Source organism: Dermacentor silvarum, chromosome 2, assembly GCF_013339745.2.
Source record: "Dermacentor silvarum isolate Dsil-2018 chromosome 2, BIME_Dsil_1.4, whole genome shotgun sequence".
Classification (NCBI taxonomy): Eukaryota; Metazoa; Arthropoda; class Arachnida; order Ixodida; family Ixodidae; genus Dermacentor; species Dermacentor silvarum.
The window spans coordinates 110,638,393-110,652,797 of record NC_051155.1 but is presented as its reverse complement, the minus strand read 5'-3'; the positions used below and the strand labels follow the sequence as shown (position 1 = coordinate 110,652,797).

Below are 14,405 nucleotides of genomic sequence, written 5' to 3'. Positions count from 1 at the left end.
GCTTACACATCTTTTGTTCGAGCATTACCATGGAAGATCAGAATCTGTCAGCACTTCTAATGAATGGTATCTCCAAGAGATATACTTATCTACAAAGCTCATACACTATCACTCACATGCCCTGACAAATCGCTCGAACGAGTTTTATGATATCTTTTCATTGTCTTTGATTCCCACCAGTGAGCTTGTCTGGTACCAAATCCTGAATATATTGCACTCCTTTAAGACAGCTGAGCTCATTCTGGTTCCAGAATAGCAGAGCACAGGTGAGGAGGTTTTCATGCTTATGTGGTTTCATGCTTTGACTTCAAAGAACCCCAAAATCCTACAAGAACCTATATTTCCTACCATAATAGCACCTGTGAAGATTTTTATTCTGTGTTTAGTTTAAATATTATTTTCACTTTTACTGACATTCATTGGAGTTAAAAGATTGACCCAAATCTTGCTCACTTTTTGTTAGTACATTTATGCGAGCTCTGTCTTCGTTTATAATTTCATTTGTAATTGCCATCGATCATTCTAAAGGAAAACTTGTAATCTTTATGCATCCTCTACAAAAGCTGCTCTGGGTCAGAAAAGACTTCCGCTTAACCTGACTTCTAGATTTATGTATCTAAATGAAGAGGAAGGAGAATTTTCTAAAGACTCATCCGTAGCCTAACGAATTCATCGCCGTCCCGATACCGCCTCCTCGCGGAGTGTTTGCCCTTGGATTAAATGTTAGTCAAATCTCGTTAAAGTTTATCAAGCCACTCCGCTAACTTAGTTTTGCTTGTTAGTGCCACTTTAATCACACTTCGGATTTCAGCGCCGCAGACCAACTTATATATACGCCTGGAACGTTGCTCAAAATATATACTTCAGAGATAAGACGGTTTGCGTGCGCTCATGTTCCTCGTAAAACGTCTGTCGGTGATTTCATTTCTTGCATTCTCCGGAAGGCGCCCCGTCTATTATTTGAGCACCTTTTAAAAATATACATTTTTTTCCAGAGGTCTGAAAAATGAAGATCTTCATTTTCCTAATTCTGCTTGCGGTGACTACATCTTTCGGTGAGTGGTTGGAGTTTGCTGATTTTTAAGTACAATTCGAATCATATACAGCGCTGCCTCACAAAACAAACCCAATTCAATAGGTGGGCGTGGTTGTTTGCTATATGTTCCTTACATATTTATTTCGTCGTGCTTTGCTGGGAAGCTGTGAAATTCTTGCTAGGTGCTCTTCAATTAAAAAAATACAAAGAAAAGGAAAAGAATACAACAGATACAAAGTTTTTAGAATGCAATCATCAAGAAGAATTATGTTATAGTCAGAGAGAGAGGTCTTGGAGCAGATCTCTCAACACAAAAAATATATACCCATCTTGAAAATTAGAAACGCTTCTGAGTTCTCTTGAAATCAATGTCCATTATCTAGACGAAGTGAAAGGCACTGCTATGAACATAACGTCCGTGAATTCCTTGCTTCGTGTAGGCAGCCAGCACGTAAAGACAATGTCCAAGTAAGGCGGATTGGTTAAGCCATCATTCGCTTCAATTACTTTTTTATTACTTTTGCAAAAAGTTACCATTTGCATTTCAGGATAATACACGCGCATAAAACAGTTTGTTAGAAAATTAGCTGTCTGATTAGATTTCAAATATTTTATGAAGAAATAGTGGCTGCCTTTTTTTGAAAGAAATGTTCATATGCACAGAACGCGTGCGATTCTGTTTTTGTGTTCGTCTCGCCACTGGCTCCGGATTAAACACAAGGAGGTACACGGAGTCTAAATGTGATTTTGCTGCCGATGACCAGATGCATTGTTGATCTTAGTCGTAGTCCTGATCAGATACTTTTGCAATTAATTTAAATGCTTTATTTTATTAACGAACGATTAGTATTTCTGAGGCGTTTTTCCGAAAGTCAAAGTATATTTCACAAGGATACTTTTTGTCAAGCTGAACACGAGTTACGGATTTATAACGGTACCAAAACGCGTCACGGTAATATTGAAGTTAATAAATCGGTGGGAATCACCTAAAGCGAAATATATTTATTGCAATAAATTGTATTGTGCTTTATGTAGAATATTGAGTTTGCATAAGATGACAAATATAAAATATTTCCTTATCAACTTTGTAGTTGTGCCACACCCAAGATATAATTATCCTAAATGAGAAATCTGTTTTCTTTTCCATTCTATCTTTCCCACGTCGCCCAGATGCTGCCATAATGTAAGTATATTCTGTTTCGTATCTCATTCTTTCACATTTGCATTCTGATGCTACAATTTCTGAATATACAGGAATGTTGGATTATGGTTCTACACTTTCCCTCAACATGGCTTTACTAGTAGCAGGGGGCATAGCATTTTAATATCATACTTACACATATACATATTGTTTGACAGAAAGAATTGTTACGCAGTACATTTAAAATATTCAACTCTTTCAATGACACCACTTGGATAAGGTGACGTTATTTGCATGGTAAGACAATAAATTGCACAGAACTACCAGTTATTTCCCACACCGTAGCATTCAGAACTTGAACGTTGAGTCGCCTTTAGAGCTTAGATGTCGCATATGAAATTATTCATAACGAAGGCTTTGCGTTGCTAGTTTTGCTTTTATTGCGATAGCAATTATATGGACACTCAAAAGCAGATTTCTGCCGTCGGCGTCGCCGTCGCCGTGAGGTTCCGTATGACGTCATTTGGAGATGAAATCGTCGCCGCGCGCCGAACGCTGTATGTGCGAGTGAAAGGGCGCGAGGGGCGCGTCTTTCACGGGGAGTGAACGCACGGCGGAGAACAAACGCGCGTTCTGCGCCGTGCTCGCTCTTTAATCACTTATAACCCTGTGATATACATTTTGCATTTTCTTTTTCACTGAGGAGTGCATTTTTAACAAAGATCATTAACAGTTAAAATAAATGCATTTACCTTGCGTTCCAGCCAAGATGCAGGAGGAATTGCAGAGGAGCTCCTTAAGAAAGGTATGTCCTCGTTAGATTGATATTAGTTGAATAATTGACGGAAAACGTAAATCTTGGTTGGCGGATGTAAGAGTGAAATTAGGAAATTGAGTGGGGAAGCCACTACCGAATATGCTGGATACATTCTCCAAGCAAAGTGAATTCCTTGGTAATAGGCTGTGAAGACAGTAACATGAAGTGTATTTTCGGAATTTTACGTCTGGAATTAGTGACAATAAAAAGTCAATTATCACAGCATATACAATAGAATCAATTCTTTTCTCAACGAAGAAAATGTGCTGGTACACTAAAAAGCGCGCCGTGCAATAATATACATTATGTTATTCTATATGTATATCATGATGACCTCTTATAACAAGAAGTGACTCTAAATAACACTTTTTGCGCCAGAGGATGCCATACTATGACGGTTACCTTCAATGACGGTTTAGGCAAGGAAGCCCTCTGTTTCTCGATAGTGCCACAAATAGCGAATTACAGCCCCCTCTTCAGTAGTTCGTCCAAAACGTTCCATTTGCTGTATGACGCTGGGGGTGAAAAAGGAGGCTCTTCACATCGCTGAGCGTTCTCTACCCATACTTTTGACGGTCACAACGTAAGAGCGAAAATATATTACGAAGCTAATCTGTGCAGCTGTGACATGTACAACAATGAAGATGTCGTTCTGAAGGAACTCATTAGTTGAGCATTGGAATAGGTCCATATGAAAAATTAACACCTCCCCATCGTACGACACCCCTGCCAAGCGGCATATTTGCATTTCCTGCTGTTTAATTTATTGATGTTCATTTCTCCTACAAGTGTCTGCTTGCCTCGACTAGTGAAATTACATATTTTAAGTCTTATATTTTTTCAAGATATTCCTCGTGGTATTATGATAAAACCAAAATAAATATATAAAGTGAAATAAGGCGTCGTGCAATCTTCGTCCACAATTTGGTGTTTTGTTGCGTGTTGCAATCTCGTCGCGACTTGCATTCTTTTTTATTGCCTGCAACCTAAGCCCTATTTAGGTAGTTTTGGTATGTTCAAATGTGTCAGGCAATTTCGCTGAATGCTCCCAAGAAACTATTGAGTTGTTTGAAAATGTATCTTGTGCAATTCGTATGCCTCGCTATTTATTTGATTTTAAACGCGAACGGCAAGCGCAAACGTTCTATTAGTAACGGGCAGCTCATGAGTATTTCACCTCGTTTTTCATTCAAAGAGAAAAATTACGTGTACCGTAATGTATTGGTCCACTCCAGAGCAGTAATTTGAGGAAAAGGGAGTGAATTTTAATTGAGGGCAAAAGATTACCAAACACATAACTACAAAAATGAGAATCAATATCTTGCACCATTTACAGATACTAAACCAGCTGTGACAGACGCAGCAGCGAACGTGGCCGGATTACTGCGCAAGATCGCCCAGGGTGACGTCTCCCCCAATGTCGCTGATGAAAAGGACAGCGTGCTGCAGGCGCTGAAATCTCTGAGCATCAGCGCTGAACCCGATGAAGGCACCGAAGAGTACTTCATAATGCTAATTGTGAAGGCCATTGCCATTGGACTAGGCACGGGAGTATTCTCGGCTGGAGTGAAACATCTCGTGGAGAGGAACCAAGCCAAGCGAGACGGCTAATAAATCTATAGTGAAATTTTCAACGTAGAGTCACATCAGATCAGTACCGAAACCGAGCCTCCTGGGCCTATATAGAAGGCAGTAGGTGTCACTAGCGTACAGATTATCGACCATCGTGTCGTTGTATGGGGTGTTTTAAATAACCTAAACTAGATATGAATGGAAACAAGAAACCTAATGGCCTGATCCCTGTTAAATCACAACCACATGAGGCCGGTGCGAGCTGAAACCTCCGCTGCCTGTTCCTAATGTTCAGGTTGCATGGTATGTGAGCAATCGAAAGGGTGTGGCACATCCACCTCCGTGGCATGAGTGGTGCAGGCTAGCACCCTCGGGGTTGGGTCTTGAACACATGAATAGATACCCGAAATTGTTGACGTGCGCCATCGTCAGAAACGCCCGCGTAATGCGGAGGCTGGGATTCGACTTCCAACGAAGGCATCCTGTTTTTTCGGCCCCATTCATTTCACTATGCCGTAAAATTTCATCATTCCAATTAAAGACAATTTTTTGCTATGTTTTCCTTAGCTTCATTCTCAGTTGGCTTCATATGGTTGTGCCTAACCTCAATATAAGCGATTCCGCATTCATACGCATCAGACGCCAACATAATATAATTAATGTTCATCTTGCGAAACACTCTAGGAAGAAAAATTATTTGTTTTGCTCATATTTGTGATCGAGTCCATTTAGTTCAAGTAACCGCTACTAATTGTTTAATATTCGTAATTATGTTGATGTAGAAACAGACATTTCATTATCAGCGCATAATATTTGAGAAAAACCTATTCGATTCGCTTCACAAGTCTTTCTTTATGTGGCCTTTTTTTCACGAGAGCCAGCTCATTGGACACCATTGCAAAGTCTTCCTGGATCATAAACTGTGTCCCAAATTGGTGCACCGTACTTAGAAATCGCACACTCACACCTGTACTGCACACCTAATATAACTTCTCCAAAACTTGTTCTGCAAAGAATGTCATGAAGTGTGTCAACACAAGCCAAACGAACCGGAAAAGGATAAGGGAGAGTGGGTAGTTGAGCCTAAGGTCCAAGCTAACGTCACTCGTAGGAGACGGCAGTGAAAACCACAGTGCAAAATGCCCAAAATCATGGATTACACAGCTTTCATGCAAACAGTCCTGCGAAGGACACGAAGAGTACGAAAGTCAGACGATGTTGCTATGTAGGACGTCTCCAGTTTTAAGCGTGCACAAGATCCACACCAATAGCAGTGTATCCCTAGAACTACCAAAAATGGGAGCGCCAGGCGCTTTTCTATGGGGCTTCTGCGTTGCCCAGGGGGCGCTGCAAAAATGGTGCTAAAAAGCCCCCTTAATCCGAAACTGGGTAGTACCCAGCTCAGTCGTCTGCTTCGGAAAGCACGTTTCAATATGGACGCGCCACTTTCGGTTGTGTTGTACCATGGTCTGCAGCGAATATCGGGCGCCTAAGATGTTTTTCAGGGGTGGCAGGCTGCGCAAAGGCAAGAAATTCCGCAACACCGAATACGTGTACGCCGTTCAAGAAATAAGCGGTGAAGTTTTAGTGCGGTGTCAATCGCAAGTGAAGCGAGTCACGTACCAAGTTGAACTTCAGGTAAGGTTTGCACGCTGCTAGATTCAGGCACACAAACGCGAGGAAATGCTTGCTATAAATGAATTCACAGCAGTGATAAGCAGACATGATGTGTACGAAACAATTCGAGTGCACAACGGTACGCGCCGCGACGGCAGCGGTTTTCAGCATGCCGCGATGTACGAGCTGCTCGAGCACACTATCGTACGCGCAGCGACGGCAGCTGTGTTTCAGCATGCCGCCAAACGGCGGGCCTCCTGCAATCTTTGTTAACTGCATGCCGCTAGACAAGTAGTTATGCCTGCGCTGTAGTAGCGGCCATCTGTCCTTTCAGCAACTGATAAATAAATGATGCAATGCATATATATGAGTTCGCAGTAACGTACGTGCGAATCGCGCTGCAGCACGAGCTCGTGGGCTGCTCGCTTGATGTAGCTTTTAATCACAGCGCTCGAACATCGATCTGCTGTAATCAATACTTTCTTGCTGCGCTGCCTCAACGTGCTGGCTTGAGGTCAAGGATGAGCACATTTAACTCTCAAGCCTGTGCTGCTCATAGCGGGGTAATCAAGTTATCCAGCGCGCCCGACGCTCCGCTTCGTGAGGCCTCGAAAAAAACGGTAGGATCTGATGTTGGATTTCAGGCCTTCTTGCTCGTGGCAGCTCACGACGCAGCAGTAACGACGGTGATGCTTTTTCGCGGCTGAGCTAGGCCTCTGCGGATCGGCGTCACCGATTCGTTCTGCTTCTAGCATTACGTCCTACGGCACACGGAGAGTCCGTTTTCTTTAAACTAGTGACGAGCCTTTTCGCACTCGCAATAGGGCCGAAAAGTGTGCGAATGGACGTAAAACTCTGGCGAGAAACGTGCTTCGCCACAGCCAGGGCTCAATACTACCCAAGCTGGTACTACCCAGATATAACTTCTCTCGCGCCACCAGGCACCGCTGCTATACCTCAAACGCCAGCGCAAGACGCCCATTGCAAAAAAAAAAAAAAAAAAAAATACTGCGACACAAGCAAAACAGAAAGTTATGCGAAGTTACAGCATGCTTTAGCATTTGTGTACCCTTCACTTCGCATCGCTTGCGAGCAATCACAGAATTTGTCTTCTTTATATATATATATATATCTATATATATATATATATATATATATATATATATATATATATATATATATATATACACATTGTGCAACGGCACTTTTCGTGATCTCCTACACTCTTTAGTACTCGTCGGTCGAACGCAGACGAAATCAGTGGAGGCTGCTGGCCCGCATGTTCCTCCTTCGAGCTCTAGCTTGAGCGTGCGGCGCGCGGAGCTGCATGCATAGGCGCCACTTCGTTACCGTCGATTAAACGCCGATGGCTCGCGATAAGTGGTACCATTAAGTACTGCGATAGGGTGGTGGTTGTACCGCCGCATGGTGAGGGGCAGCGTTCTCGCGTTCTTCCCTGGTGGCAGCTAGCGATTTTAGAAGCTGTCGTTAGGCGCGGCGCTTCATGATGTCTGTAAATTTGTTGCTTGAGACGCTGCGGCCCTCAGAGACTAAATTATATGGTTCATACACCAGTTAATCCACGTGAACTAGAGTTTGAATTGATTTCGAACTTTTAATGTGTTAGCTTTCTTAGGGTGCTTCATACACTTCCGTAATCTATCTATTTATCTATCTATCTATCTATCTATCGATCTATCTATCTATCTATCTATCTATCTATTTATCTATCTATCTATCTATCTATCTATCTATCTATCTATCTATGTTTGTATGTTTTCACCTAACCATTTTCCCAACTACCTGGTTCACTGGATAGCCAGTGGTCGAAAGGGAATCGCATAGGGCTGCTGTGCTGAGGTTGCAGCATTCTAAACCGACGATCGGGCCAACTTGGATCGCTGAATAGGCGGTCATGCGCACATACCTGCTGCACTTCAAAGTGCATCTATCACGCCGACATGGGTCTCTGTAGACGCGGCACTGGGTAGGTACCACTGTTTAGAAGAAACTCTTTGGCGCTTACTAGGAATACTGCGTATGTGCCACTCGGTGTGTGGTGGTCTCCAATGTCAACTTCAGTCCCTGGGTATGTGCCAGTAGGTCTGTGGCTCTTCACTGAACGTGTTTGACGCCAACTTACCTACCTAGATAAGTGCTACTGGGAATGTGCCGCACCACAATTACGAGAAAAATCCCTTAAATTTCTTCGATGGCTGGCGCAATCAAACCCACGTCACAAGGGTTCCTTAAGAAAAGCAACCCCAGGTTGCGCGGCAATTGCACTGGTTATGTTCCGCTGTTCAATTAACTTCTCTGCAACTTGGGTCACTGAGTATGTGCCACTGAGTGTGCGGCAAGCGAGGGAACAATGCTCAGCATTCGCAAGCACCGGCTCGCCACGCTTCTTATCACGGACACCACGCGTGGACTTCTCGGCAGTCAGCCATTTATAAGACTCGAAAGCCTGATCTACTTCCCGCGTTATATGCGGTGCTTTAATATGGTATTGCCTAAGAGTGCACTAACGAAGATCACAACGATTATTGCGTCTTTCAGAGCGCTGCGAAGACCCCTTTACATGAGATCTATTCCTCCAGATGCATATTCATTAGTTCTACAGTGCAATGTAGGGAACTGGAGAACTGACCAATGAGTTCGCACTCGGCCTACCGAGTGCTTTTCTTTGAAGAATGGCCGATCTAGTGTACAGCCACGACTGACTACGATGCCATGGCCTTGAGTGACATCGAATGAAAAAAAAAGGCACAGCGCGTCAAAGTCTGAGGACGCGTGATTGCGGTTAATTTCAACCACGCTGTTATTTGTGCTCAAATTTGAATAGTTCTTTCACCACAGGAGTGTAATTGTTAATCACACTATTTTATTCTAGCGCGAAAGCTCTACTACGCAAAATCTCGCAAGATCATTCATCGCATCGCAATAATCTTGAGCCGCCGGAGCGCAGGTGTGGCAGTTGTGACGTAACGCCACGTGATCCGCTGCGGCGGGGCGTCGCAGCTGTGCTCGCTCGGAGCTTCGGCACTACGGTCCACGTGACTAGGCGAGGGTTTACCAGCTGCTTCACCGGCGCTTGGTCTCTCAATCTCGCCATGCATGGCGCGCGGGCTGGAGCGTCTATGCGTGCGTTTCAGCGCAAGCGACAGGCTGAATCCAGTCATGCAGTAGATATAGCTATACGGCAGGCTCCGAAATCACAAGCAAAGACAAAGTTGGCTGCTGAAACACCGGAGCAAAGGGAGGCTAGATTACCATGCACGGAATCCTGCAATAATGAACCACGGTGTGCATATTCTTTGCAAAACCAAGCAAAAGAAACCTTTCGCTCGTGAAAACTACGTTTATAAGAGTTCAACCTCAGCCACTTTTTACTAACTTTTCTATGCGATTTGAAATTACACAAGAGCAGATAGCCATCACAACCATGCACTTTTTTCTGCCGTGGGGGCTATACGAGAAGCTGCTGCAGGTGAGATAGCGTTGTGACATCAAGTAAGTGAACCAGTAGCTTTCAAACGGCTAATTAGTCATTGCAATGATCGTGTCCTGCACAGCGGGTCAGTAACTAAACGCCGTAATTCTCACTATATAAATGCCGGTCCTATGCGGCTGATGCTTGCCTCTAAAGGTACCGTGGGCTAAATTGCGTAATAGATTTTAGAATACTGTCGCTGAAGTTATTCCAGCACGACAAACTACGAGTTTCTTAATCGTGAATTTTGAATCAACGCATGCAGCGACGCCCACGAAATATTACCAACGCTCTCCAGAGTGTTAGGAGAGCGAGGACTGCAATATGTTCACATCCTAAAAACGTCTTAATTAAGAATGTGCTTCACATGTGAGCAGCATGCGTGGAGGTTTTGCAGGTCATTAGAGAAGTGCAGTGCGCTTAGCAGGAAAACAATGAAGCAAAGCGAAGGCACTCTTACAGACCTCTCAAGGACCTGTGCCACAGTAGGGAAGCATTCTGGTTTACGCTGCTGGCATGCGACCGCGGTGCGTACACTGGTCTGAGCGGAACAGACAGTAAGCGTCACGCAAAATGTATGTAACGTCAAATCCATGCAACCCCGGCAGTTTTGCACCGGTATCACCATATGCACTATCAAGGCTTGGCGCCTCTAATGTCGCTGCCGGCATTTGTCATCGCACCAGCACTGTGATAACCTTTGTATCTTCTATGATGATGTTCCCGCTACGCAGCCGCAGTTGTCCCGCGTGCTGCGTCATGCCATGTCACCTCCGCGTATTGTCAGGATTCCGCGCAAAAAGCACGAGTGCTACGCTAAAACTTGTTATTGCTTTCAATGTGTCGCCTTCAGGCAGAGCTGTCTTTGTTGTGCTATTGCTTCGTGCATTTTATTTGCGCCATCTGTCCCGCGATAAGCTGTAATGTTGTATCACGAAATCGATTCTCTCGTGTAAATAAAATGACCGAAGGTTAAAAATATATCTGAACAAAAAACACACCTTTCTGTCTGGAAGAGTGCATGGAGATTTGAAGCGTGTTGAGGTTATTCCTAATAAGCGTTATTCACGAGCAAATAAACGTCCAGTGCTAGACACTACGACTGCTTCGCTGCACGAAGGTAGGGTGATATGCAATATCTGCAGAACGGGGTGCCGTGTGCAGGTAAAATTTTGCACATTTACAGGGCGTCGGACCGTAAATGTGGACTAGTTCAGAACCATGCTGGTTCATTCAGCATGACTTTTGACAGTGAAGCAGTGCAGGATAGAATAAAATAATAACAGAAGCAACACACACCACAACGCGCTTTGGTGTCTCACGCGATTTTCAATCCAACTTAAAGACTAAGACATTCATGCAACCCTGTTGCACCTTCCTTTAAAAGAAGCTATGAACTCAACAAGAAGCTTGAATTTTAGGCGCTCTTTTGAGATTAGCGTTGACAATTTTCTAGACCTAATAAACTTCTGCTTGAAGTCCACAGTCATTATCTTTGAGGGGAAAGTTCTTGGACAGGTAAGGAGGGTCTGGGCATCAACTAGTGCCTTGCGCCAAATTTAAGCGATCTATAGTTTTGCGAATTTTGCAACGGTGTGTACTCGTTGTCTCGGTACGCTGCGTGAAAGATTAACCTATTTCACCAGCGCAGAGATGATCCAGCGCATAATACAGCAGAAATTATTAGAACTCATTCTTAAGGTTTTCCCACATTCTTCCCTCAAGGATGAATTTGCAAAAGATCTACAAGTGCTGTATTTCGACATGAACCAAACCTTCTTCTGTGATCACGTTTGCTGGCATTGGGCAACTCGACCCGCAAAGACCTTCTCGCCTTCAGCTCAGGAAATTCAGAGCTCGTAATGCGTGTGGTCAGCACCACTGCTATTAAGAACGTTCTCTGCCTGTGATGATTTGAAAAAATCCGGCTCAGCTTTAACGTACGAACGGAAACATTCCACATGCGTAGGTTACCCAGATAATTTACTTCAGGTCGAACCGACAAACCTTCTTAGTGGTTTGCTCTTAGGGATTCGCAATACAGAGCCTGACAGCCTTCGTCGCTTAGCCTCCCTTACCCCTCACCCCTTCGATAAATAAAATTGCGACTCACTCACTCTGACCCAGTCAGCATAGAAAGGGCTATAGACGAGTCAATTCGCTTGTCCACGATTTCTCGCGCACGATAAAAAAAATCACGCAAATAGTGGGCGTCGAAGTTTGTTTTTCCGTCACCAACTACGTCCAGCCGCGATAGGCTTATGGCTATAGCAGTACGCTGTTAAGCTGGAAGTCGCAGGTTCAATCCCGGCTGCGGCGGCCGCATATCGATGGCAGGAAAATGCAAAAGTTACGGTGTGTCTCGTAATCAGATTGTGGTTTTCGCACGTAAAACACCAGAATCTTTTTTTAATATACACGGCCAACAAGTTGAGCAGACTTTGTGTCGTGTCAAGATTGAAGGCCCAAGTGCACTAAGTGAAGTGCACCGTCGTCAACGCCTGCAAAGTGCCGTCTGCCTCGAGGAAGACCCACGTGGCCTCATCTTGCGCCTCGTGAATACGCATACTACTGTCGTCAGATACAAGGCCGCAATACGCCCATTCAGTGCTTCGCACGTGCATGTATCTTGCATTTGCAGGTGCAAGGCGATAAAGCGATACCGCAGGACATGTGCTCGCCTGACTGCTGCTGTGCATGCGATCAATAATGGGGTGATACTTTCGCAAGCTCTCCATTTTTCTGCATTATCTCAAAATGAAATGACCTACATAAACCGCACATTGAAGCTTTAGTGGAAAGTGCTCTCCGCAGGTTTTGTTCTTTCTTAAGCATCATTTTTATCAGCGATTCTCGCGTACGCGTCACGTTTTCCCATTCTTGTCCGACAATGAGCTCAGTCTTCCAAGTACAGGTCACGAATTAACGGTATACGGTCTTTTTTTTTCTTCGTTATAAAAATATCGTGGAATATAGAGCTATTTGGTTGGTTCCCGTGAATTGCCTGAAGATGCGGTCGTAAGTTGCACAAAAAATTGCAATGTCTAGCTGGCTAATAAAAAGACAAAAAATCAATAATTAACTGTTGAATATTTATTGTGGGGAAGATGTTGCACTTGCAGACTTAAAGCCGAGCGGTGGATATAACTGCATGTCACTTTTGCAGAAATCCCAGAACTACAGCCGCTTCTAAGATACACCCGCCGCAGTGGCTTAGTGACTATAATGTGGCGCTGCTAAGCACGAGGTCGCGAAATCAAATTCCGGCCGCGGCGGCCAAATTTCGATAAGCGCGAAATGTAAAAACGCATGTTTCCCGTACGCTGTGTCCACTTTAAATATCCCCTGGTGGTCAAAATTACCACAGAGTCACCCACTACAGCAGCCTCGTAATCAAATCGTGGTTTTGGCATGTAAAACGCCAGAATTAAATTCTTCTAAAATATTTATTCCAGAATTATGCTAAAGATTGCATTGGCGTTACAATTAGCAATCTGTTTGTCGAACATCTTGACGCACGCTATTCGGAAACCGTCAGCTGTAACGTCGATGTATTATGCAGTGCGCATGGAAGCCTCATATCTCCGAAGTGGAGCTAATATTGCGATTTCTGCTAAGCAAAACAGACTTCACCACTGCTTGGCTTCAATTTCGCAATTGCAGCAGATCGCCTAACGTGAGTAGCTAGAATAAATAATAACGAAGAATTTATCCGGACGTTTGGATTCGTCGGGCACGTAAGTTCCGTATATTTCAAAAGTGTACCAGAAAACCGGTACAACTGAATCTGTCATAGAAAATTTAGGTTTTTGATTATTTGGACTACAAATACACAATAAAATAGGTTCTATAATGCGGTGCTTGAAATAAAATTCTTCAATTGTTTGTAACACTTGTTCTGCGCTTGCTTCTGTTTGCTTAGTTGTTTACGATCCTAGGATATATATATATATATATATATATATATATATACAGGGTGTCGCAGCTATCACGCAGCACAATTTAAAAAAAGAGGAACAGCGTTACGCGAATCCACTTTAGTGCGTATTGATTCCTGTACAGTGGAGTAGCCGCCAGTAAGTTTTTCGTTACTGAGATTTAAATAATTATTTGTAAATAATTATCTAACTCGAGAAGTACTGTCCTAATTATCAAAGTGTCAATGAGAAAGTTGTAGAGTATCATGAAAAACTCCCGATACAGCTTTCTGTTGCTCAATACGTGCTACATAAATGTGTTTTTCCGAGTGTGAAAGAAGCCCGCGAATACACGCATAATTGCCGCACGACTGGCTGCTCGAGGCACTTTGCGTGTATTCGCGGGCTTCTTTTATGCTCGGAAAAACACTTTTATGTAGCACGTATTGAGCAACAGATAGCTGTATCGGGAGTTTTTCATGTTGCTCTACAACTTTCTCATTGACACTTTGATAATTAGGACAGTACTTCTCGAGTTAGATAATTAATTTCATGTAATTAATTAAATATCAGTAACGAAAAAAAATACTGGCGGCTACTCCACTGTACTGGAAACAATACGCACAAGGTTTGCTTCGCGTAACACTGTTCCTCTTTTTTTAAATCGTGCTGCGTGATAGCTGGGACACACTGTATATATGATAAAAAGTAAAGACGCAAGATTTTTAGCGAAACAGTAGTAATGCAGCGAAAGATGGAGTTTGAGCATTCCGGCGGATAATAATGCCTCGGCTATTCATTTTTGCTCGTGC

General features: G+C 43.5%; 1 protein-coding gene across 1 annotated transcript; it reads left to right on the top strand.

The window, feature by feature from the left end:
• Nucleotides 1–224: 224 nt before the first annotated feature.
• Nucleotides 225–5,102, top strand: LOC119441075 (uncharacterized). The gene is made up of 4 exons (XM_049663105.1): nucleotides 225–266; nucleotides 996–1,068; nucleotides 2,942–2,982; nucleotides 4,331–5,102. The coding sequence occupies exons 2-4, from the start codon at nucleotides 1,007–1,009 to the stop codon at nucleotides 4,603–4,605; spliced, it is 378 nt and encodes a 125-aa protein (XP_049519062.1). The 5' UTR covers nucleotides 225–266; nucleotides 996–1,006; the 3' UTR covers nucleotides 4,606–5,102.
• The last annotated feature ends 9,303 nt before the right edge of the window (nucleotides 5,103–14,405 follow it).